Below are 24,873 nucleotides of genomic sequence, written 5' to 3' on the forward strand. Positions count from 1 at the left end.
GCTTCAGAGCGTGCACTCTTTCCCCCTTTCCCTTCTTCACCACACACTTCTCTTTTTCTCTTCTTTCTTTCTTTTCAGCCCTTCTTTTCCAGGTGTTCTTTTTCACGGTCTCTTTCTTTTTTCTTATATTACTTCCGTTTATACGCTCACTCTCTCTCTCTCTCTTTCTCTCTCTCTCTCTCTCTCTTGCTTCCCGTGAAAATTTTTTCAGTCTTTTCAAATCTAAACTAGTCACTCTTCGCGAATAATATTCTTCTAGAAGTGGAAGAAACACGATTGATTTTGAATGAAGGCTATAGAAAAAAGGCTCGATAATAATTGTGACACTGTATTTCTTTCTCCTTCATTCACCTCTTTCTTATCCTCTGTTACCAGTGTTTTATCACCTTCGTATATCCTTCTAAGAGAGAGAGAGAGAGAGAGAGAGAAAGTCCTCCGAACCTTCTTTCGTTGAAGGACTTTTAAACGTCTTCTCACTCGTTTCTCCTCGTTTCGACGTCGATGTAGCTCCTTTTCCCTCATACGAAAAATAACTCTTATTTACAAACACACTGAGTTTTTTTCTTTTTCACTCTCTCTCTCTCCCTTTTTATTACGCAATCCACGAATGTGTACACTCGCTTTCCGATACTCTCCCCTCGTGTAATCCTTTTCGTTCCTAAGCCCCTTTCTGTCCTTTTAACTAATTTTATCAATTTTCAACAACGATACGTTCAGTTCTTTATTTTCTTCTTTTTTACTGCTATCAGTTCACTTGTCGTCTTACGCTGTAAATTCCACTTTTCGACGAAACGAATTCTCATTCAATTTCACTATCAACTTCCATGATCTTTGTGATGTTGATGTCTGAAATGAAACAGTAAACCATTAAAGCGCTATTTAATACTTGTGTCAACTAATTTATTTTTCTATTAAAAGAATCATAAGTTCTTGCAAATCAAGAATTAAATTCATCTTGATATAAAGAAATTCTTGAAAAATTTTAAATTGTATAATTTCATTAATTATGGATCCACAAACCACGTGTACCACCTGTTTTGTAAATACATTCATATATATTCATATATTATTGATTGGCAATTTTATGAAATAATTTAATTTCTTAAAAATTTCTACACTCAAAAAGATCTCAGAATATCGTATCAAGTACTTCTAATTACAGTGATATATTTGTCACCCAGCGTATAAAAGCTAGGTTAGGAACTGATGCGCGTGCTTATAATCTAAGATGTGTTTGTTACTAAATTTGTTACACGTTCATGCAACTTTAACCCTTACAGGAGGAACACAGAATTAATAGCGACAATAGTAATGATGAATTTTTTAACGAATACAATTAAATATCAAATGGATATTTAAGTAACGCAAAATTACTATTGAAAGAATTCATTTCTAAATGCTTTATTATTTAAAATGCAAGTATTAGATATATATGTATATGTATGTACAGTCGATCACAAAGATTCAGACACTGTACAATTTTCAATAAATGTACAAGGACCAATAAAAATGTAGTATATTATGTTACATTACACTATATAAATAACAATAGAATAACAATAGAAAAAGTTTTTAAGTTATTATTTATTGTTGTGTAGATATTAGAAGAAATACTGAAAAAGAGAAAATTTTCATGTTACAAAAAATTTCGGGAACAAGATATATATACTATTCATTGCAGTAAGACTAACGATCTAGTACATCTATAAATATTAATTAACAATTAAAAAATTCAACAATGTCGTGAATTTTGTACTTGGATTGAGATAATCACTAATGTGTTTTAATATACTATAGAACCCTACTTTTTTATCACACTCACACGTTACAAGTTATAAGAAAAAAAGGGGAAAAGCATAATTCCTTTTCTATCGAAAATAAAGCATTCTTGTCCGTTGATATGTCTTTTAAACGCCTTTAATTAAATATCGAAATACATATTTATATAAATTTTTAGCAAAATTCGAGAAGCATACTTCAACCAATAATTGTATATATAACTTCCTTCTTAAACATAAGATATAAAATACATTTTATAATGTCAATCCTATTACTTCCAAAATATATCTCGTAAGTAAGCTACCCAATAAGTGTCGACGGTAAACGTGTCGCCTATTATTAGGCACGTCGTTTCCGCATACGCGCACGTAGGATGTGTTATATATAGGTTTATTTAATGAAAAGAAAAGTAAAATAGTCTAAATAATTTTGATACTAATCGAACTTAACAGGATTTAATCGTGAACGTATTTCCTACAGCATATTTTTTTGTTTTACAAATGTAACAATGTATTATAGATAAAATTAAAATCATGAAATCTCGCGAGTATATCATTAAACAATCGGAATTTCAACGCTAAAATTTATATTACAGAATAATAATTAATAATTACTTTAAGAACAAAGTATGTATTTCTAGGTACTCAACAAGATGTATATATATAGATTTTCTCAATTTTATCATGGTTATGGCATTATGGATATTATTAAATACTGTTATAAAACTAGATAAAGTTAGTTACAAGAACCAGTAACAATTTATTTAATTAATTGCTAATATTTTTATTTAAAAATATGTAATTCAAGTATTACAACATGCAAGTATTACATCGATATTTTACATATTTGAAAAAATTTGTTGATTTAGTACTAATAATAGTGTCTAATATGGCATAAGATTTTAAAGTACACCAATTGCCGATAACATATCATAAAAATTAATCTAAAAGATGTAAAATTAAAATGATATAATCAAACAATAAATAACATTTTTCAGGCACAATAAAGAATCCTACTAAATAAACAATTAACAATAATCTAAATATACATGCATTCTAAGAAGGAAACCAAATAATACCAAGATCATCTAAATTATACCTTTTTATTTTACTGATATTTATAAATTTCTATATATTCATCAAAATGGAATAGCGAAGGAATAAAAAACCAAAGCTACAATTAAGAAATAAACAAAACAGAATAATAATTAAACAAGTAATACTACTTCATCTAACTTTATTATTTTATATCACCCTTGTATTTCTTAAGATTATAAAAGAGATTATAAAAGTATAAAAATTTTTTGAAAAATATTTCGATTTTATGGTGCTTTATTTACTAAACTTCTAATTTATTTTATTAAGCATATCCTGTAATGTGTACTTCAGATTAATTATAATTATACATACATACATACATTAAATCAATAATATTGCATAAACAAGAAATGATATTTATATACATAATCTAGTTACATTTTAGCAATTAATTTAGCCTATATTCATTCTTTAATGTTTATCGTAACAAACTATGTATAACACTATATAATTATGTATATCCTTTGAATTTAAACATTAATCTTCACATATTATAAATATTCAATATCATAAGACAAAATGTAACACATTTTAAAAATGGAATTAAAATGTAAACAAATACTTAATTGTTTATAATTATTACTTTTCCTTAATTTTAGTCATAGTAATAAAAAAGACAAAATTATATACTATAAAAGATGCATATTTCCACAATATATCTTCCATAAAGCTATACTTTAACATTTTAAAACAAAGTATATATTGAATTGTTATTTGAACTTTTGTCAAGAAGTATCGTACAAAGTTTTAATATCAAATGTCACATTATAAGATTTTTGTACTGAACGTATAGCAATGTATAATTTTTATCAAAAGGAAAAATGATGTAAGTGATTTATATTAACAATCAAAGTAATATTTCTTTTTTATTTCATTTTATTTACGTCATTATACTTTAGACACAGAGCCTATTACAAGGAATTTGGTGAGTTTTTATTTCTAATTCCTTATACTATTATGCATTAGATTCTTATATTGGATTTTTAATTCTTACATTATTGTATATTGCTACCCTATTATAATCAAGTTAATATTATTGTGGACTACATTCATTTATTTTATGATAAATCAAATTATTAAACAAATATTGTACTACAAATTACTAACTGTATAATGCAAAAGAAAAGTTAATAATGTTTTAATTTTGCATTAAAGTAAGCAACTGTTTTCTTCATTAATCCTCTAATCAAATATCAATACTTAGAAGCTACCCAACAAAGCCCACACGTTTTATCATGAATCATTACTTTATACAAATTTTCATCATCAGTATTATAATTTCTATCTGCACATTAAAAAAAAATTTAACATATATCATGTAAAACACAGACATTGTTTTGCTTTATGTCTCCATATACATATAATATGTTTCTAGTTAAAGAAATAAAATTCTTAATTAGATTTAAATTCCAACTGTACGTATATGACATGATTTTATACTTTTTTTATTAACAAAAATTTTGCTTCCATTAATTAAATGATGAAACTAATATTTTTGAATGTTTAGAATGACAAAACTAATATTAATATCCAAGATTTAATGAACATATAATATATATGATAACATAGTACACATAACGCCAATTTATAATTTCTCACATTGATTATTTTTTAATTCTGAAATATAAAATAGAAAGAATGATATTATATAATCATCTTCTAATATGATCTAGAATATTAATTACATGGCATATATTATGTACTTCTGTAAATATTCATATTTATTATAAAATATCCATTATAAAATTTTATGTGACTTTACATTTTTAAATAACTTAGATAAAATAATGTGCGATTTACAATGATAGTAAAAATGTGCTTCTTTCAATATAAATGAGATTATACTTCATGAATATATTTCATGTATTATAATATTAAATGATCTAATATATTTATAATATTTTAATTATTGATCTTAAATAGTTAACTCAATTGGAATGTGTTCATGACAATAATTTAATATGTACTAATGCACATCATCTTAAAAAGTCAATACTTTTAAATCTGCCATTAAATACCATAATCAGTACTACTTTACTAATTTAATAACTCATTTATTAATCAATAAATAAAGTCGTAACAATGCTTAACAAGTTATAAATATCAAAGTAATGAAATATCAAACAAGTCATAACATTCAAGATATTAACACTAATTAATTACTAAATTATAACTAAAATATGAATAACATTGAATATAAAAAAAATTCTGTAATATTAGCATAAAAATTAAATGTTTAGTTTATACACAGATATGAATTTTATATTTAAAAATTTTATTTCTATTAAGAATTAGTGCAATCAATAAATCAATTTTAATCATAATTTGCATCAATAATAAATAATTGCAAATCTTACGTTATTCTGCATTACTTGTTTCTTTTCATTGCACTTATACATTAATTACAGATTGTAAAAATTATATATTATTAATTAAACAATAATAGAAATTAGAGATACAAGTATTTTAACAATTATATATCATTATTAAACGTGCAGTATTAAAAACATAATAGTAAATATCACACATATATATAATAATGTTGTTTCTTTTACACTGCAATATTCATTAAGAGCTTATAATCACATTACTTAACATATTGTTGCATGTATATCTCTAAGTTTTTATTACTGTAAACATTTGACAAATGTAAAATATTTAAAAAATTGTTCGCCGTATCAAAGTATGAAAAATCTAATGAACCTGATCTGTTGTTGCACGTATTATAATAAATTATAAAAATAAATAATATAATAGATATAAAACAATTAATAATTGAAACTAAAAGAATTATACCATTTTTATGTTTACCCTCAGTAACTTTGATTTCAGAAAAACTTCTCAAATCTTATAATCTCAATTTAAAATTTACGATATAATAGTCTTTTTCGCTTTGCTTCTTCCTCTCTAATGTTCTAAAAATGATGGAGGCTACATTGATTTTGAAAACTCAAAATATTTTACATATTTTAACTATTTTATATATTTTAAAATCCAAATATTCTAAGAATATGTAATTTCCTTTTTAAAATATATGATAATTTAGAATTTACAATATGGAAAGAAACAATACATGAAGCACAAACATAGAAGTTTCGTAAAGTATTCTGTACTTTAAAATAAAAAAACTTAAAATTTCTACAACACAATCAAATTTATTCTTATATGTTATAATCTAACTTTTATTTTAAAATGGAATTAAATTTATAACCAATTTTCATATACACTATAAAATCTAACAATTTGTTAAAAATCTGTAACTGACAATAGGATATAGGAACTATTCAAATAGAATATAAAAAATATAATATTATAATGGCAATTAATAACTTGCTTTAATTTCTACTTGTAACCATTTGAAATACTTATATTAAACATTATGATATTACTTTTATTTTTTATAACCAAGTTAACATCATATTTGATATAATTTCAAAAATAGCAATACATTTCATGTAAGATATGTCGCCTTACTAACTGAACAATAAAATGATCTTGAATACATCTCTAGTGAAGTTTTACCTTCTTTATTTTATAAAAAATACATCTTTTTACAGAAAGTGGAGAGTAAAACTTTATAAATAATAACAAATTGTAACAAGTTGATAACAATTAGACTAGACATTTACTGATTTCAAATTATCGATATACAATTTTGGAGGAAAAGGGAAAAACAATTACATTGTTTGAAATTCTTGTTTTGTTTATTAACATGTATGAATAATGAAAACCAGTAAAATTATGGTAAGATCAAGAAAAAGAGATGATTAACCGTATTTGAGGTTAAGTACTAATGATCAGTAACCTAACCTAGAAACATTCGTTTCTACACGAATCACAAAATCGTAAATTTAAAAAGAAAATAAGAGATAAAAATAACATTAAAAAATTAATTGATGAAAACAAATATAAGGACATTAAAAATAATTAAATCTATTATACACTATTTTCAGTCCATTTACCTTTTCGATGCAGTACGAACGTTTCAAAATACACAATACAATAAAATTTCATAATTTAAAAATTTAAGCCTTAAGAACTAAAAACAAAATAAATGAATTTTTTCGTTTATAGATATTCTTCTCTTCCTTCTTTCATATTTTCACGTTTTTCTAACTACATTAATGAAAAGAATAATAATATAAATAAAAGTATGAAATTATACTTCTTTAGTTTTTTCTACTACCAATCTCCCCCCTCTATTCTGTTTTCCTTCTTTTCTCCCATTTTCTTTATCTCGAATAACTAATTAAAACATATGCTTTGCAAGAACAAATGATTACATATTTTTATAAATGTTATATATTAAAATTTTGACTCACCAGGTATTTTTCATTGTTAGACACTTGATAAAATACCATCCAACACTTCACTACAAAGCACAGATATTTTTCAACGATGCTGTTAACTTGTCAATAGACACACTGGTTTCTAAAAATTATAATTTCCTTTCTTCTGCTATTAAACAAAATTACACAATTTCCATCATTTACTCTTTCTTAAAATTGTTAAATTGACACACAGTGGGATGTTTTTCCAATTTAGCTGGTCAAAATTACTTCTGTTATTTGCTTGATCGACAACATGATTACTGACTTATTTGTGGTAAAATTAAAACAATTTAAAGACAAAAAATCATTAGAATGTGTTTTTAATGGTTTAATTGTTATTATCGATAAATATAATAATATGTACATACAATTAAATATAACTAAGATATGTGTACAAAATGTATGTTTTATTTCAGATTTTAAAAATGGAAATTTATTTTTAATTTTCTTGGTCTAATCCTCCAAGTATTCTTCATGACTCAAAATGTAATTTTTAACAAATTTTAATTTTTCATTAATATTACAATGTTATTTTTGTTGCATTATATGAAATATATTTTGAAATATTTCTCTTTGATATATATCTCTTCGAGTCATTGTTTTAACCCAAAATGCTCCCAAAAACAAAATTTTCAAGTAAAAGTAATCCTTAGTGAAAAAATATCACATATGACCATTTATTATATTCGCAATGATCACAAGGAGATTCATGTATTTTAACAAATCCTTTCAAGTTATGATGATAGATCCTTTAAATTTAACTAAAAAATTCCTTTCCTTAATACTCTAAGTATGTTGAAATGAATGAAATTTTAATTAAAATGCTTGAGACTTATGCACCTTTACGTACTTCAGAACAAGGAAATAATTTGATACTGACAGGTACCTTTAAAAACAGGAAAAAGTGACGAATTTGAAAGATTATTATCGCGGAAATAAGCAACAAAATGTACGTTCGCTGTGAGACACGGTCAAGTTTCAATTAATCATCAGAAGCTATACATGTTAATGTGAAGATGAAAACAGTTGCAATTTATTGCCTCCGTGGTACTTGCCTTTCTCAGATAAAAAGTTATTTTTACCTGTAATGAGTTTAACAAAACTGACTTTTGTCCAACTAGATCGAGCAAATAACCCACTGTGCGACGTAAGAAACGTGCTTGACACCTTTTTCTTTGGTAATGAACGGTGTGGTCACGAAAATGGAAAAATAAATAGATCGTGACCATGAAATCAAATATTAACCGCACGCATAGTAAGTTTCTTATCAGAGAAGACACTAAAAAATCTTGTTGATAAGCTCGACTTGTGATTCTCACAGGCCTGAGTGGCGACCGTATTTCACACGTGGACACTTGTATCTTTTCGTGAATACGAGCGGTTAAAATGTCGGACTCCCACGCCACCACCTTCAGACAATTACACGTAACGGTTGACACTATACCGACACTGTATCAATGACACTAAGTGCACAGTGCTCCATAGCATGATTATTTCAAGTTAACACCGTTATGAGAGGACACTAAACGAACGAGAAACAGTATACGTATCGCGATCAATCCGTCCATTTGTTCAACTAGTCACCTGTTAGAAGCAGACTGACTAATCTTTTTCCTGTGATTAAATCTTTACTTTGTTTTCACACTAGACGAATAATACCATCAAAGCATAATACACTTGTTACTCACAAGCGAACATCCTCATGTTAATCGCAAAAAGCGGTAGCGTGTTCTTTATCACAAGGAAAAAACAGCAGAGAGAATAACGAGAGCGCAAGCACGAGGAAAGACGAAAAAAGTCAATGGCTACCGTTTGTTTTCTTTCATTCGTTCGTTTGCTTGTTCGTTCAACTGCGACTACGTTGAATCGGGTTTAATCGGGTCAAATCGGCTCAATTCAGGTTATGGCCATCGGGGAGTCGAGCATGCTTTGCATGACGCGGCCCGACGACAGGTATATCACGTGGTTCGTCGCGTCCTTTCTCACAATCAGTCGCAACGTCACTGTAGTTCTTTTCAGTTGACTCGGTCAAGATATCGCACTAAGTCAATGTTCAGAAGTTGTCGGCAACTTCTCGCCCTATGAATAGGCGGTTCAACGTGCCTGGATTATTGGTGTGATCAAGTACATACACTAGTAGACATGCTGCATATACCACGTCGTGGTATGGTTCTGGCGCCGTCGGCGCTGCTGCTGCGGACGGAGAAGGCCGGAGTAATAAAACTGGCTGACACCCCCGCGAAAGCGCTGCAATGAACTCGCCCGGTTTGTAGGGTCAAAAGCACCGCGGCAAAATAATAACAACGCAGCCGCCACCACCGTCGTCGTCGCCACCGCCGTCGTCGTCGTATAGGCTGAGGGGTCAGCAGCGTCGCAACTGTAACCGCCGTCACGAACGACCTTCTTAAAACGAGTTGATCCCGTTGTTGTTGTCTCTGCTGCTGTTGCCGCCGCCGCCGCGAGAGAAACGGCGCGACGCCCCGACGCGGCGGAAAGTTGTCAAAACAGCACAACGTCGCGCGTTACCGCTGCTTCTGCTCCTGCTGCTGCTGCTGCTGCTACCACTACTACTACTACTACTACTGCTAATGCTGTTCCACCTTCTCCTCCTTCTCCTCCTCCTTCTCCTTTTCCTTCTACTGCTGTTGTTATTGCTATTGTTGCTGCTCTTGCTGGTGGTTGTTCGCGGCCGCGGGTTTTGGCGGGTTTCCACGAGCGACGAGCGCGCACACCACTGGCACACACCGCGGCCGCCGTGCATTCACCTCGTCCTCACACCTTGCGCCACCGCTGTCGTCGCCGTCACTGTCGTTGTCGTTGTCGCCGCCTTCGCCACCACTTTTAACGTTATTATTTTTGCCCTTGTTATTAGTATTCTCTTCTCCGTCGTTCTTTCCAATATCTTCTTTCGATTAAACTGTATTACTTTGTGTTGTCGCGATCGGTTTTTACCAAGATTTCCTCGTGCACCGAGACCAAACCAAAAATCGTTTCGCCACGCTACTTTCTGACACGCCGAGGGATTACACACCCTTAAAGTAACCTTGCCACTCTTGAAACGACCGGTTCCAAATACTGACTCACAAACTAACGCATATAAACTATTCAACGTCCTCCCACTAGACACGAGATTTGTATCCCCTAATCGCGGATATACCGCATCACTTTCACGGGCGAACATGGAGCTCGATCCATGCCGAATGTTTTCTAAAACGTCCGCATCTCCGTTTTGTGGCGCTTCTCATCTGTCGTTCTTCTCTGTCTCTTAATATTTTCACCTCTTCCCACTGATCATCAGTACCTTTTCCATGTGGTTTTTGCTCATACTCAGGTTTACCAACCCTATCTGTGATGTAAATTCAACTATTTCAATTATTTTTAAATAAATATTTTTAATGTCACTTTCTTTAACCTTGCGTCTTCACTTTCTTTTAACTATTTTTTTACTAAAATTATATAAATATAGCTTTTTTACATTATTTTAAACAAATTGCTATTAAAAAAATATGTATATACATATATGTATATATTTATATAATCTTGTAAACTAGGTTATATAGTACTCCAAAGCACTAGATAAATGAAAATTTTTAATTCTAATATGTAGTGTATAAATAGACTTTTAATAATTTCAATTTTTAAGTGATTTTTCATAAGTATTACACACCTTAAACTCTAAAATGATATATATAATAGAATGAGGTATATATACATACATATATACTTATGATAGTATTATTGATGTAATACTCTACCTGTCGATGTAATATCTAATGAAATAATTCAATAATTTTATTTAGAAAAACTAATCAGTAAAATATCGTTTATAAAGTACAGAATTAATCTATACGGAAAAATTTTTTATTTTTTAATATATATTATAAGACAATTTATGTAAGAATCATATAAAAATGCAAAATTTTCCTTACATTATCATTAAAAATTTTAATTATGAAATTATAAAATTTATGTCTCAAATTTCTCTTTGATTAGGAAAATAATTTTTTAAATCGAATATATATGCAACCAGTATTAAATACAATTTTTCGTACAGTTTATTATAATAAATTTAAATATATAAATTTTTTATACGTAATATTTAATATTCTTGATCTTGCGGCACTATTATGCAATCTGTTCTGTAAATAGCAGTTTTTTGATATGTAATGTTAATATTTTATGCAACAACTATAACTGTATGAAAAATAGATTATTGCCTTAGTAATTATATCGTAATTAAAAATTATTTAAAGATTCTTAAAAGATAACATTTTAATAGTTTAGATATCGTACGAAAGGAGAAACAATGCGATATCCAAAATATTCACCGCATCCGTAATAGGCTGCGTACCAATTTAATGCGCATATACAAACATTCTCCCCTAATCAAGTAGTTTTGATATTTTGATACCGGTGTTTGTATTTATGCTCTTTTTGTATTAAAAAATATCGTCATTTTCACATATTGACTTTCTAATTATAAAATATAAACGATGGATAATTCTACCACATGAAGTACAAAAAAAGCCTTTAATACAAAGTTTCAGCAGTTCGTATATTTTAGTTTATTATTATCTTGATTATTTATTTACATTTTCATACTTTTAAATATTTGTTTTTTTCTAAATTAGGCACTATTTACGTCATAAAATGTTTTTTCAACACGATAAATGTTGGTTCTGAAGTCTTTATGACATAGAGTTTATTATCGGAATATTTATATAAATATTTTGAAAACATTACATTCGAAATAGATAAGAAACTAAAGAAAAATTACATAAAGAAATATTACCTAAAGGCTTTTTATGTCACATATATTACATATTAAATATCATACTTATGATATTTCAAGTAAGTTTTGATACTCTTATATGTATGTATCATTTATATGTCATTAAATAACCTTAAACTTATGTAAATTTAAAATAGCATGATATAAATTACTAATAATAAATTATTATTTTAGGTTTAACTCAAATGAAAGCTAAGAAAATAATAAAACAAAAAACGGGAAATATTTACTAAACAAAATGTCTATCATATATTGTAATATATAAATAAAGAATTAGATATTCATTTATACATTTTCAAATTTACCATGTTATAAAAGTTATACAAGTTTGATAAGTTGTCTTTTAGACATAAATAAACTTGGGAATGAAATACATATATAACTTTATTATAAAAGAAAGTATAAAAAATAATATTGTTGCTAATTATGAAGATCCTATTCCACTTGTTTCTTTGCTTTTGGAGCAATTTAAAAAGGGATGTAAAAAACTTCAGTATTTTAATATTTTGAGGCATTTAATCCATAAACAAGGATCTAATCCAGTAAAATCAAATTGCAAGTAACATATTAATAAAAAGCAATTGAAGTTATTTTTTGATCTTACATTCGCTAAAGTAATTCCTCTAAACATGTTTGGAAAATTGAAAAATTTTTTAAAAGTACTGAAAGCTATTTTCCACTTATTATATATACCATGTTCTATACCACTTAGTTTGAAACCTTTTATTGAAAAATTAGATTTATGTAACTGCACTATTTTAACAAAAGTAATTCATTCAATGAATTTGCACTATAAAAATATATTTATATATTTTAAATCTTCAGTAATCTGTTTTAAGTAGTTACAAGATATTAAAAGTACACAGACACATGATGGGTTATAACAAAATTTGTAAAATGTTTTTTGTTGAATTTCAAAAATATTGTATATTTATTTTCATATGACATCAGATTCTAGAAACAATAATGTTGTAATGTAAAGAATTACACAATATGCATTCAGCTTGGAACTTCATCCAAACGAAATTTTTCAAATTAAATTTGGAAATCCAAAGTAAAGATAAAAGTAAATTTTAAGTTATATTATAAAATATTATGAGAACAAAATTAAATCTTGTATATCAAATATTTCATTAGAAATATTCATATTAATATTAAATATATAAGAACATCCAACACAAATATTTGTAAAACTTAATAACATTTATCAATACCAAAAATAATTTGATAAACATTACAAGCATGTCTGAGACCTTAGATAACATTTTATTGTGTCACTTTCTTCTATTCATAAGGTTATTACTAAAATTAAGTATTAATTTGAATTATGCTTTCATTTTACACGTGTTTAAAATTTGACAAAACATTAAATAACTTTGTAGCAATACTGTTACAAATACAGATTTACAACATTTTCGAAAATTAAAAATACTTTTTGATATGCTTCATTTACGAGAATAACGGTATAACGTCATTTCCGTTAACATTCAACAATTCGTCGTAAGGAACATATGATATTTTCCCCCAAAACGTTTGTAAATTGTAAGCAATGGAAATAAACCTTAGGTTAGGACAGGTTAGAGTGTAGAATGTTGTAAATCATTATTTATCGGTGAGCGATCCTCTGAAAGAAAACTAATAAAGTAAACTAAATTATTCATCAATGTAAATGTGTAATGTGTAGATACCAATTCCATATTTACTTATTGTCATCTTTATGTAATGTATTAAAATCTAATATTTGATTCTTATAACTACTATAAGTTGACAATACTATTTTTATAAGTTCAGATTGAAATTTGAAGTTAATAAAAACTGGATTGTTTCATTGCTCGTATTATTTACAGGTTCAAATATACAACTTCAGAGAAAAGGGCATTTATTGTATTTCTCTGTTATAAGAAAGAATTTAAATACTAAGTTAAAAAATGTATTACTCTTAAAATACATTATGGAATATGTGAACAGATAAAAAAGCAGTTTAAAAAGTAAATGGTAAAACATTCTTGATAAAATTAATACAAGTTAAATTAAAAAATTATCAATGATATTACGTCTAAATAATGCTTATCTTTTTTATTCAAGGTGGAAGTAAGAAATAAATACAATAATTGGTGCATTTTAAATAAGATAGGAGACTTCTGTACAAAATAAAAAGACTTATTTGTATTTCAGTAAAATATTCTGTAATAGCCAATATTTTGTAAAAATAAGATAATATTACATAATTATATATTTAAAAAAAGATATAATTTAAAAAAGATCGATCTTTTAAATATCTTATTAATGTGTACATTATTAAATGTGTAATAGTAATAAAAAAAAAAGACAAAGCAGATAAAACTTTGATAAATTTGAAGTGAAAAATATTATATGCTTTTAAATACTTAATCAAAAATGTCAAAACATTGTGACGTATGCTCAATATATTTTCAAGATGAATATGCCTTGCAAGGTCATCTTGCAGGTAGGAAACATTTAAAAGGACTGGAACGATTGCAAGTTATGGAAAGGTCAATTGTTGTTTCGCCATTACCGAAATTTATTCCTGCTCGTAAACTTATTCATTTTTTTCAACAATATGGTGTAATTAAAGGACATCAATTTGGTCCAAGTTATCTCATAGTTGAGTTTTGTGACAGGTAAAATTACATTTAATATTGTTGTATTGTTTGATATTGTAATTATATTTATAATCTTTTAACAATGTAGAAGTTCTGCTGAAGCTTTATTAAATAAACCAGTTTGGATAGATAATGTAAAGCTGAATATAGAAAAAAGAAAAGCACATAATAGTGAGTATTATTCATTTGAAAAATATATATATATATTTTTATGTTTATAAATTATAATTATCTTCTTCTTAGATTTAAAAAGGCCAAAATCAGAGAAACAAAATAGTCTTGTGGAAAATACAGATTCTATAAGTTATGATAACATAAAATATATATTTGAAGAAAAATCTACGTTTGATGATCAGTTAATGTTATTTTTAAATGCAGTGCAACTTACTGATATTGAACTAGAAACAAGATACAAATCTGTTTGTATACAAATGGATAAAATATTTAAAGTGATATTTCCAAGGTGTAAAACATATAGGTTTGGTTCAACTCAAACTGGATTAGGTTTTAAGGAATGTGATTTAGATATATATATGGATATTGGTAAGACAATTTTTTATCCAATTTTATTATTATTTTATAATATATGTATTTATACTATTCTTTTTAATAAAAGTACATATCCTTTTATTGAAGGTGAACCAATAAATGAAAGTAAAAGTACATCAACAGATGCATGGACTATGCATAAGATTTTTAAAGAAGTAAAAAAAGTTATGTATCGAATGAACTGTGTTTTTTCTAACATAATATTAATTCCAAAAGCTAAGACACCTATTATAAAATTTTATTATGTTAGAACAAATGTTTCTTGTGATATTTCATTCAAGAATAGTTTGGGTGTATATAAAAGCTATTTGATAAAATATTGCATATCTCTTGATAACAGGTTAAAACCACTAATGTTGCTTATTAAATATTGGGCACGACATTTTAAAATATCAAGTGGACAGAAAATATCCAATTATGCTTTAGTGTTGTTAATTATTTTTTACTTACAACAGCCATCTGTTAATATTATTCCTCCTTTAATGGTACTTAAAAGTACACGTCGACCACAAATTATAAATGGATGGCAAGTTAATTTTGACAAAAATGCAGTATTACCACCAATTACAAATAAAAATAATATTCCACAACTTCTTCATGGCTTTTTCTTTTTTTATGCGACTTTTGAATTTAAATCGCATGTAATATGTCCGATAGATGGAATGGTACACACAGAATCAGAGTTTAAAAATATAAAAAATTTACCATCATGTATGAATAGATATAAAGCATGTGTAAAAGAAGATGAATCTCTTAAATTCAACATTAATAAACCAATGTGTGTACAAGACCCTATAGAACTAAGTCATAATGTTACAGCAGGCACACAATTTTCCACATTGGATTCTGTTATAAGATATTGTTTAATTGGTGCAGAAATTTGTGCAATATCTAGTACAAATGATTATAAAGATCTAATGAAAACTTTGCTCACCACAGATCTTAAAAAGAAAGGTAGATTTAATATTACAATTTCTGCAAATCAATCTCAATATGGATCAAATAGTATGGAAACATGTGTAAACACTACAGAAAAAACGAAATTTTCAAATGGTGACTGGTATTCTACTGTTTTTAACATAGTAAAAGATATTTTTGAAAAAGTTTTCATAGTACAAGTTGAAGTACTTCCAGTTGAAACAGAAGCAAAGCAGCAAAAAGTTGAGATGTTATCAGATGTGCATATAGAAAAACAGCAAACAGTTACACTTCATTGTACTGGGACCCATTGCATATGGCGTAATAGACGAATTGACAATAATGTTATAGATCCCAGTTTGAGTTGTTTGCAAAAGGAAGCTCTTATGTCAGAACACGCAATAAAAAATTGTGGTAAAGAAAAAATAATAAATAGAACAAATTTAGATTTTATTTGTACACTTAAAAAGAAAGATGCCTTAAAAGTAATTTTAACTGTAAGTAATACAGATTGTGATGATCATGTTTTTCAAGAATTTGCTTGTTTTGCTAGAGGTAAGATAGCTGAAATAATAAAACGAACATTGATACATATGCAACAATTTAACAAATCGTAATGTTATATCCATATATATAATATTGATTATGTATATTAAATACCTAATTCTGGACCAAAACATGAAAAATAATAGGAATTACATCTTGATCTGTATTATAAAATATGAATTTTCTTTAAAAATGTATTAGATTATTGTAGATTTTTTAGAAATATAGATATTAATTTCAATGTCATTAGTAAACCAAAACTAAATTTAAATAAACCTTATCTATTTATTCCACAAATCTTCCTTTTATTAGTAAATATGATTTTCATAATGTAGAGGATTATAACTATTAAGTTACAAAATACATTACAGCAATTAATAGTTGTATAATAACAAAATAAGTAATATAAATTAGATGATATAAAATGATTCTAATAAACGAAATATTTGCAATATTTGTATTGATATGATATATACACAAAAATTTTAGGCTGCTTGAACAATAATATTGCTGTTTAATGTTTCAAAATATTATTGTATTTTTTTAAATCAATACACCATACACTAATTACAAGCAAAGAAAGCTTTTAAAAGCTTAATTTTATATCATGTATGAATTTAGATGAACCATAAAATTAAGATATTTACTTTCATTAATTACATAAGGCTGATAATGTATGATGTACAATAGTACAATTTTTATTTTCATTAATAATGAGTATTTCAAAATAAATGTTAGTACATATTTAAAAAAAAATCATACATACAAAAATAATATAAATATAATAATTCTTTAATCGTTTCTTCATGTTTAAACATTTTATTCGTTAAGACAGACCTATTTAAAGAAACATCTATTTATTTTTACAAAAACTTTTCTATTTATTTTTTCAAAAACTAAGTCTATATACTTAATTACTTTAAAAAAATTTATCTTGTAATTTCAATTTTATTATTATTGTTGTGAACTGGTGTATGACTATGGCTCCCTCTAACGTGAATATCTTGTATAGTAATAGGGTAAATTCTAACGCCGCGAATCTAACTGTATAGCAGCGCGCCCAAGGCAACGAACAAAAGTTATTTAACAAATTTATTGATTAAATGTCAAAATTATTTATCAATAACAACGGTCATCACTCTCAAATTTCGCATTTACTTTCGTTACCGTGGGAAAAAACATTGCCAAGGCATAAATCGCTTGCTTTCTAATACTGTAAACCCCAATCAAATTAATGTTTATTAGCATTAGTTAATAAGAATTTGTCTTATTGAATAACAAATAAATCGGCTACTCAACAGATAAATCTGTTACTCTGAGACCCAAAAACAGAGAGAATCGTTAGAATCGTTGAACCGCTAGAACTGTCACGCTGAGCTCAGAGTATAAATAAATTTCATAAAAATACAAATCCTTGTTAAAGTAATCAATCTATTATAAATATTCAGTTTTAAATATAATCAGTTTTAAATATAAATTATTGTTCAAGTTAATCTTTCTCGTTGTGTATTTCTTTATTCAAACGTTGAATTAGTTTTCGAATTGTTTCAAGTTGTAACGCAAGCAGAATGCTTCAGCACTCTACGGGCTGTAATGTTGTTTTAAATATGAGCATTTATTATATGATATATATATGTATATACCTATAATCTGTCGAATGAGGATAGACAGAAACTCGAGTATCACTAGTAGGTAGCCAATAGTGGCAGTCGCAACAATCACATTTTGTTTGCGCCTACTGCCTCGTCTCGTTGGACCACGATTACGATCATACAAACAGGTCTCCACACTGATGTACTAAAACCTAGGGAAAACCGTCCGAAAATTGAGTCATGTCTAATCGTGAAAGATAAACGTGGAAAGTCAACAAAGTTCTGGTTCTTGCGAGACAGAGATGAATAGAGTGTCGCTGTTCTGTCTGAGACATAGAGATGTATAGAGTGTCACTGTTCTGTCTGAGACATTTATAGTATGTCACGCATGCGCAGAATAAGGATATTCTTATGTTTCATGTTAATATTTTACAACTAGTCACGACTGAATTTTCGCATAGTTTTCCTTAGGCTACAATATACGAGTGTCAAAATATGTTTATATAGTCGTGATTTTAATTTCCAACTATAAATTAAAGATAAAATGTTGATATGACTTGTAGTGTTGTTTTAATCATGGACCTAGGGGTCCCAATATTCCTATGTTCATGGTTTTAATAAAAGTGTAAATAGCAATAAAAATAAAAATAAATATATTATTTCATCTCTTTCTTGTTAAAATCATAAGCATTTTTTGCATAATAGATCATTATTATTAAATTCATATTGTATTACACACGTCTTAAAACATCTGTGGGGACGTCATATTTTAACCTAAAAGTATTTTTACGCTTTTAATTATATTTATTGTCCTTTGTATTTAAAAAGATATTCCAAGGAAATTCCAAAGAAATATATGTATATATTGTTATTTCTCAATATCAAATTTTTTCTATGTTTGAGTGCATATAAAATGATTTCTAAATTGGTAGAATTTTTTAAATGGAAAAATCATTAATTTTATATTGTTTTAAAATTACAAAATTTGAATATGTATTTAATATATGAAAAATGAAGATAAATAATACAGAACAATTTTTAATTCTTCATTTGATATATTAGATAATGTCAATTTAAAATGGAACTTGAAATTTTTTGTACATGAATATAATTTTTCTAATTAATACATATTATAATATGTATAGTAAAACGTTATTTCAATTTTCTTTCTCAATATTGGTCAGTTGAACACTTCAGTTACATTTATAAAAATGGTTAAGAATAAATAATAGAACGAGGTAATAAACCGTGATTAATGTAATACATGAAATTCATAATTACCACATATTTGTATTTGTTTATTAATTCAATGATAGCATAAACAGTGTTTTTCTTCCACCTGTTTGTATTGTCCCATAAAATGTTTATTCAACAAAACACTAGATATAAATGATTTTATAATTTACACCTTAAACATAATGTTATTATATTTTGTCAAGAATATTTATGTATATACGCATTTAATTATTTATGATGTAATGTTCAAATGCAATCTGTATTTCAAATGTATTTTTATTTTAGTAATAATTTTTGGAATAATTTTAACATATGATGTAAAAATTTAATTTTTAAATAAAACGATAAATTCATGTCTTTCTTTCCAAATTTTTGCAAGAATAGACTATAACTTTTTAAATATATTGGTATATTTGATTACATGGTTCTACATTTAGTGTTTGTGCTTTATGCAAATAATTTTAGAATTTTCCACGAAAATTTCCACGCCCGCGATAAGATCTTCCACCTGAATGCTTTCCTCTGTACACATGTTTCATTAGTGAACTTGATCTACCTCTTGGTAACTTCCCTCTTCCATGCCAATCTGTTCCCCTTTGGAATGTATGTTCCAATTCCAATTCTTCTGCAGAATCTTCTAGCATCATTGGACTTTCACCTCGACTATGATCACTTCTGTTTTCATGAAATTCATCACGTCCTTCTAAAGAATGCCTGTAATTAGGTGAGTATCTTTCATGGACATAATGATCTCGTACAGATCCTTTATGACTGGAGAAATTATCTCTGTTTCTTATTGGAGATTCTAATTTCATATTTCTTGAACCATGATCTAAGGAAGATATAGAATCTATACGATGTTTACGATCATCAATTCTTCTAGGAGGTGATACCGTTCTATTCCAAGTTCTTTTTTGAGAAGAATTACTTAAACTCCATCTCAAGTCGTCAGCCTCTCGAAATTTAGGTGTGCAATCAAATGTTTCACGCACATTCCAATCTAAACGATCCATAATAGGTCGTTTTTCTTCTTTAACAGCATATTGTAAATCTTGAGGATATACTTGTACTTCAGAATCTACCATAGTAACGCTCGCTTGAACAAATTTTGTATTTGTTTCCACTTCATCAGTTTGACAAATTTTTTGGTGCATTTGTACATTTTGCTTTATCGAAGTTAGATGTTGTCCTTCCTCTTCTTCCCAATAGATTTTGTTTTTGTTCTTTTGTAAAAGAATCGAATTTGACGAATATACATTTTGTTCACTTTGTATATTCTCCTTCTTTGGATCATAGAAAAATCGTCCTTTCATTTTTAAACGAAGATCTTCAATAGGAAGTTCGCGTAAAGCGTGTTCACAGTGACGTAATATTTCTGGTTTGAATCCTATTGTGAAACAGAAACAAAATTACGTAGAATTAATTTACTCATTTCTATATCACTGTACCTGAATTAGGTTGAGAAGAAAATAATGTTAAAAAATTTATTTAATAATGTTGCTTTAATTAAAGATAAACTGTAGAAACCATTATAAGTTGACAAATTAAACTATTCTTACCTGGATACAAGACTGGCAGACTAGTTGAATCTAAAAAATGTATAAAACGTGAGAAATAAACTAATAATTTTGTTTATTAAACATAAAAAATGTTTGAAATATTGTATATATAGCTTTGAATAGTAATTAAATCAAATATATTCGCACCTTTAGCAGAAACAGATGCTTCTAACAGACTGGATAAACTTGTTTTTTCAAATTGCTGTAAAATTAATTCATAAGGCAAATATTAATGTTTTCATACAAGATTTAAAAATTTAACTACACACTACATGAAAAGGTACATAAAGATATTACTCATTAATTTCAAAGTAATATTTGTTGTTTTGTGTGTGATAATACAGAATAAAATATATAGCTATATAAAAAAAGAATTTTTTGTTATAATATATAACAAAATTACTTTTGTATCTGAGATGACTGGTGGTTCAGGAGTCTTCAATCGTTCTTCTTGTGAGGTATGATACCCATTATAAGAATCCGTAAATCTACGTTCCCTGTAGTTTTGTGAGATTGTATCCTTAGATTTATTAGAAAATTCAAAATTTTGAATTGGAGATTGACGAGTGGAAGGAATGCCATGAGATGAATTATATGTTTGTATATGTTCCACTGTAGATGTAGCAGATTCATGTTGTGGTGATGAAATTGGTGCTGGAAGAAGTGCTGGTCGATGTGTTGACTGAATAGAACCAGTATTTGGTTGATTATACATTACTGGACCAGAAACATATTCAGTTTGAGGTAATGGATGTAATGGAACAGAATCAAAATTCATTGGCTGAGATGAATTTTCAAAATTTATGAAAGGTGGACCACCAGTTGTTATATTTGATGACATTGGTGGTGCTAATCCAGTTTGATGCATGTAAGATGGTATTGGCATTGATGGTCTAGATTCTGTTTCTTGCTGATATACATTATTCATTAGAGGTGGTATGCCATCCATAGGCGAAGGATGTGTATATCCAGAATTCATGTGTGATGTCATTATAGCTTCATTCCTTAGTTGCCTTGTAAGTTCATTAATAAAGGGAGATCGTTTCCTTCGACGTTCTAATGATCTACTTCGAGTTCGACTTCTACGACGGGGACTGTAACGTCTACTAATTGGTGAGCGGCTGACCTTTCTTCTAAGACGTTCCATACTGCGACTTCGTTGTCGATCACGGGACCGACTTCTTCGGCTTGACAATTTAAATTTTAAAAATTAAAATATTTTTTTAATTTAAACCGTTAATAAATTTCACCAGTATAATTTAATAAAAGCAAAAAACTTTTTACATTAGATTTAGATTTTATACGAACTTGTTTTACAAAATAGATTTATATAAGAAACATTTTTTTATATCTACAGTAAAACTTAAGCAGTTATATACGCTTAAAAATAATGTCCTCTCACCGTTCATGTATATTTATACGTCTCCTGTGTCGTTCAGCACTCCATCTTCTATCTGCACTTGTTCTTCGTTCCCAACTAAGTCGTCTAATTGGACTTCTTCGTCGTTCTGGACTGAATCCAAAAGGGCTTCTACGAGCACAATTAAATCTTGGACTTCTTCTTTTGTCAGGACTAAACTTCAGTGGACTTCGATGTCTCTCATTGCTCATCTTGAAAGTACTTCTACAATGTTCTGGACTTAATATTAGGGGAGATTTACGTCGAGGAGAATTTAGTCTAATTCTGTCTGGAGTTCTACGCCGTAATGAGTTTCCTCTTTGACGTTCTATACTTCTACGTCGCTCTCGGCTCCTACGCACATGCATCTGTGCTTGTTCTATATTTTGTCTCTCTGTAATGCTCTGAATGGCTTCAGTTTCTGTACCTGGAGGTACAACATTATCAGAGTCCAACAAATGTTTAATAGCTTTCTCTTTTTCAGCTAGAAGTTTGCTTTCATTATCTCTTTTTGTACGTATTTTGTCCCTTTCTATATCTTTTGTGCTTTTAGAAGGATCGCGACGGATTTCTTCATGTTTCTTTTCTTCTCTCTTCGGCCTTTCACGATTGTAAGTTCCTTTGTGGTCACGTCGATATCTTTCCCTATAAGTAAGCTTATAATAATTTTTTTCTGTATATTACTAATTATTCAAAGGGAAGAATTTAAATTTTTAAACATAAACTACATTGATTTTATAATGTAACATTAGATATTAAAATTATGATATGTATAATTATAAGTTATAAACTGACTCTATGTGAAAGTTTGTTGCTATTATAATATTTTATAATAATTTGTAATTATTATGTAATATTATATAATAAATTCATTTTTATGATATAATAAGAAATAGCTATAACAATATGGATTCTATATGATTAATGCTACCTAGAAGAACGTTTTTGTTCTTGATCCTTAACATGGGTAGTTTTAAATTCAACTTCACGACCCTTTTCTTCATCACCTTCCCAAGCATCAACAACATCTAAACCTTCCATAAAATCTTCATCATCAAGAAATTCTTGAAGTTCCTCATCTGGTATATCCTTTAAACCTTCAATTGCACGTTGAACATCTTCATTTGTACTTTTTAATGCAGATTCTTTCTTATCAACACTTTGTTTTGTATAAAACTGATCCATTGATTCATTTTGCACATTGTTCTTAACACTTGAATCTTTCATTTTTTTTGTTAAATCACACATTTTTCTGAAAGATCAACTAAATTGTTCAGTTAACTAAAAACACTATAAAATTAACATTTCATATCTTTCATGTCATGATAAGTTTATAACAAATATTCTAAAAATTTGATTTTTGGTTTACGATAAAATTAAGTTGATTCAAATGTTTCTAAAGGACATTATTATGTTATAGTCTTAATTTTAAAGTTTACAATATATCTACTTGTAATGATATGTTTTAGTAAAACATTTATGTAATAGATGTATTAAAACGTAATAATTAAAGTAATACAAAATTTTCATTATTAAGTACATTTAATTTCTTTTGAATAATGTACTTAATACAATTATAGGTATTCTTTAATAAATTGAACTTTAAATAATAAACGCATCTCTTAACCTTTCGATGGAATATATAAAATTGATATTAACACTCTCATTACGTAAGTCGTATTATCTTTATTTAAAATCAAAATAATTAAAAAGTCGTATGTTTCTTGATTTTGTAAATGACGCTTATTATACATTTACGTTAAGAACCGAAGTTACAGTTGTTTGCCAAGTAGACTGTTCTAATAGGTAATATACGCACTTATTGTTAATAATACTCAGTACAATTAAGTACACAACACGTGACCTCAATGATAATTACAACGTGTACCAATAATGACATAAATGAATTACATTTAACTTGTCTCTTCTTAAACTCTATTATGTAGAAATATTTGAATCCGAGATATCCGGATCTTGAAAAGTCAACATCTATCTATTCCGCCATATTAGTTACTAACAGATTTGAGGTACGGTGTAAAACAAGGGTATACTCATATGAATTTCAATACGTTAATTAACAATATTAAAATGATACATTATTAGTATAAAGAATTATATTATTGATTTTAATTAATTCATTGTTTTGTCAAATTTATATTAATCTCGTAATAAGGATTCATATAAACGCTTTCATTCAATTTGTTCCTTACAAGTACTACAACATGGTCATAAAAACGGGTCTGGTACTCGCTAGGGAAAATCGTCGATCTTTTGAGTCGAAAAATATCAAGATGGACAATAAGAAAAGATCTTGTTCTGCGAGTTAGAGAGATAAGTAGAGTGTAAGTATGAATCTGCTCTGTTCGAACAGAAATGACTACTCATTTCTGGTTTGAAATATTCATAGTATCTATGTATGTATATGTATATACGTATTACCCATGCGCAGAA

At 27.7% G+C, this 24,873-nt stretch overlaps 3 protein-coding genes and 1 long non-coding RNA gene across 14 annotated transcripts; 2 read left to right on the plus strand and 2 right to left on the minus strand.

Annotated features, from left to right (window-relative positions):
- Nucleotides 1-164: 164 nt before the first annotated feature.
- Nucleotides 165-10,613, minus strand: LOC117157942 (uncharacterized). The gene is given in 6 exon segments (XM_076619642.1): nucleotides 165-846; nucleotides 7,199-7,334; nucleotides 8,375-9,517; nucleotides 9,519-9,575; nucleotides 9,578-9,626; nucleotides 9,628-10,613. Coding segments are annotated over 4 exon segments (624 nt in total). The 5' UTR covers nucleotides 9,969-10,613; the 3' UTR covers nucleotides 165-846; nucleotides 7,199-7,334; nucleotides 8,375-9,340.
- A 169-nt stretch (nucleotides 10,614-10,782) lies between these two features.
- LOC117158078 (uncharacterized) lies at nucleotides 10,783-12,539 on the plus strand. Its single transcript, XR_004464353.2, has 4 exons — nucleotides 10,783-10,909; nucleotides 11,487-11,756; nucleotides 11,839-12,058; nucleotides 12,174-12,539. It is a non-coding gene; the product is annotated as an uncharacterized LOC117158078 (long non-coding RNA).
- An 816-nt stretch (nucleotides 12,540-13,355) lies between these two features.
- LOC117158039 (speckle targeted PIP5K1A-regulated poly(A) polymerase) lies at nucleotides 13,356-16,882 on the plus strand. Of its 7 annotated transcripts, none has more exons than XM_076619286.1 (6): nucleotides 13,356-13,723; nucleotides 13,847-13,994; nucleotides 14,085-14,641; nucleotides 14,712-14,794; nucleotides 14,867-15,166; nucleotides 15,260-16,882. In XM_076619286.1, the coding sequence occupies exons 3-6, from the start codon at nucleotides 14,397-14,399 to the stop codon at nucleotides 16,705-16,707; spliced, it is 2,076 nt and encodes a 691-aa protein (XP_076475401.1). In that variant the 5' UTR covers nucleotides 13,356-13,723; nucleotides 13,847-13,994; nucleotides 14,085-14,396; the 3' UTR covers nucleotides 16,708-16,882. The 7 variants fall into 7 exon arrangements, with proteins under 7 accessions (XP_076475401.1, XP_033192429.1, XP_076475406.1 ...); XM_033336538.2 differs by having other exon boundaries at nucleotides 13,356-13,718; XM_076619291.1 differs by having other exon boundaries at nucleotides 13,356-13,718; nucleotides 13,847-13,987.
- A 2,939-nt stretch (nucleotides 16,883-19,821) lies between these two features.
- LOC117158004 (uncharacterized) lies at nucleotides 19,822-24,442 on the minus strand. Of its 5 annotated transcripts, none has more exons than XM_076619223.1 (7): nucleotides 24,181-24,442; nucleotides 23,354-23,674; nucleotides 22,426-23,067; nucleotides 21,427-22,210; nucleotides 21,171-21,225; nucleotides 21,024-21,053; nucleotides 19,822-20,851 (listed from the first exon to the last, which is right to left on the minus strand). In XM_076619223.1, exons 2-7 carry the CDS (start codon nucleotides 23,668-23,670, stop codon nucleotides 19,926-19,928), a joined length of 2,754 nt encoding a protein of 917 aa, XP_076475338.1. In that variant the 5' UTR covers nucleotides 23,671-23,674; nucleotides 24,181-24,442; the 3' UTR covers nucleotides 19,822-19,925. The 5 variants fall into 5 exon arrangements, with proteins under 5 accessions (XP_076475338.1, XP_033192313.2, XP_033192316.2 ...); XM_033336422.2 differs by having other exon boundaries at nucleotides 24,050-24,442; XM_033336425.2 differs by having other exon boundaries at nucleotides 24,334-24,438.
- Between the last annotated feature and the right edge of the window lie 431 nt (nucleotides 24,443-24,873).

The sequence above is a fragment of the Bombus vancouverensis genome, chromosome 6 (genome assembly GCF_051014615.1).
Source record: "Bombus vancouverensis nearcticus chromosome 6, iyBomVanc1_principal, whole genome shotgun sequence".
NCBI classification, from domain to species: Eukaryota; Metazoa; Arthropoda; class Insecta; order Hymenoptera; family Apidae; genus Bombus; species Bombus vancouverensis.

Coding starts and splice junctions, on each gene's coding strand:
- LOC117158039 (XM_076619286.1), top strand. CDS start 14,397: ATGTCAAAACATTGTGACGTATGCTCAATATATTTTCAAGATGAATAT. Junction 14,795..14,866: donor AAAAAGAAAAGCACATAATA/GTGAGTATTATT, acceptor TCTTCTTCTTAG/ATTTAAAAAGGCCAAAATCA. Junction 15,167..15,259: donor AGATATATATATGGATATTG/GTAAGACAATTT, acceptor CTTTTATTGAAG/GTGAACCAATAAATGAAAGT.
- LOC117158004 (XM_076619223.1), bottom strand. CDS start 23,670: ATGTGTGATTTAACAAAAAAAATGAAAGATTCAAGTGTTAAGAACAAT. Junction 22,211..22,425: donor CGTATAAATATACATGAACG/GTGAGAGGACAT, acceptor TAAATTGTCAAG/CCGAAGAAGTCGGTCCCGTG. Junction 21,226..21,426: donor CAGTCATCTCAGATACAAAA/GTAATTTTGTTA, acceptor TTAATTTTACAG/CAATTTGAAAAAACAAGTTT.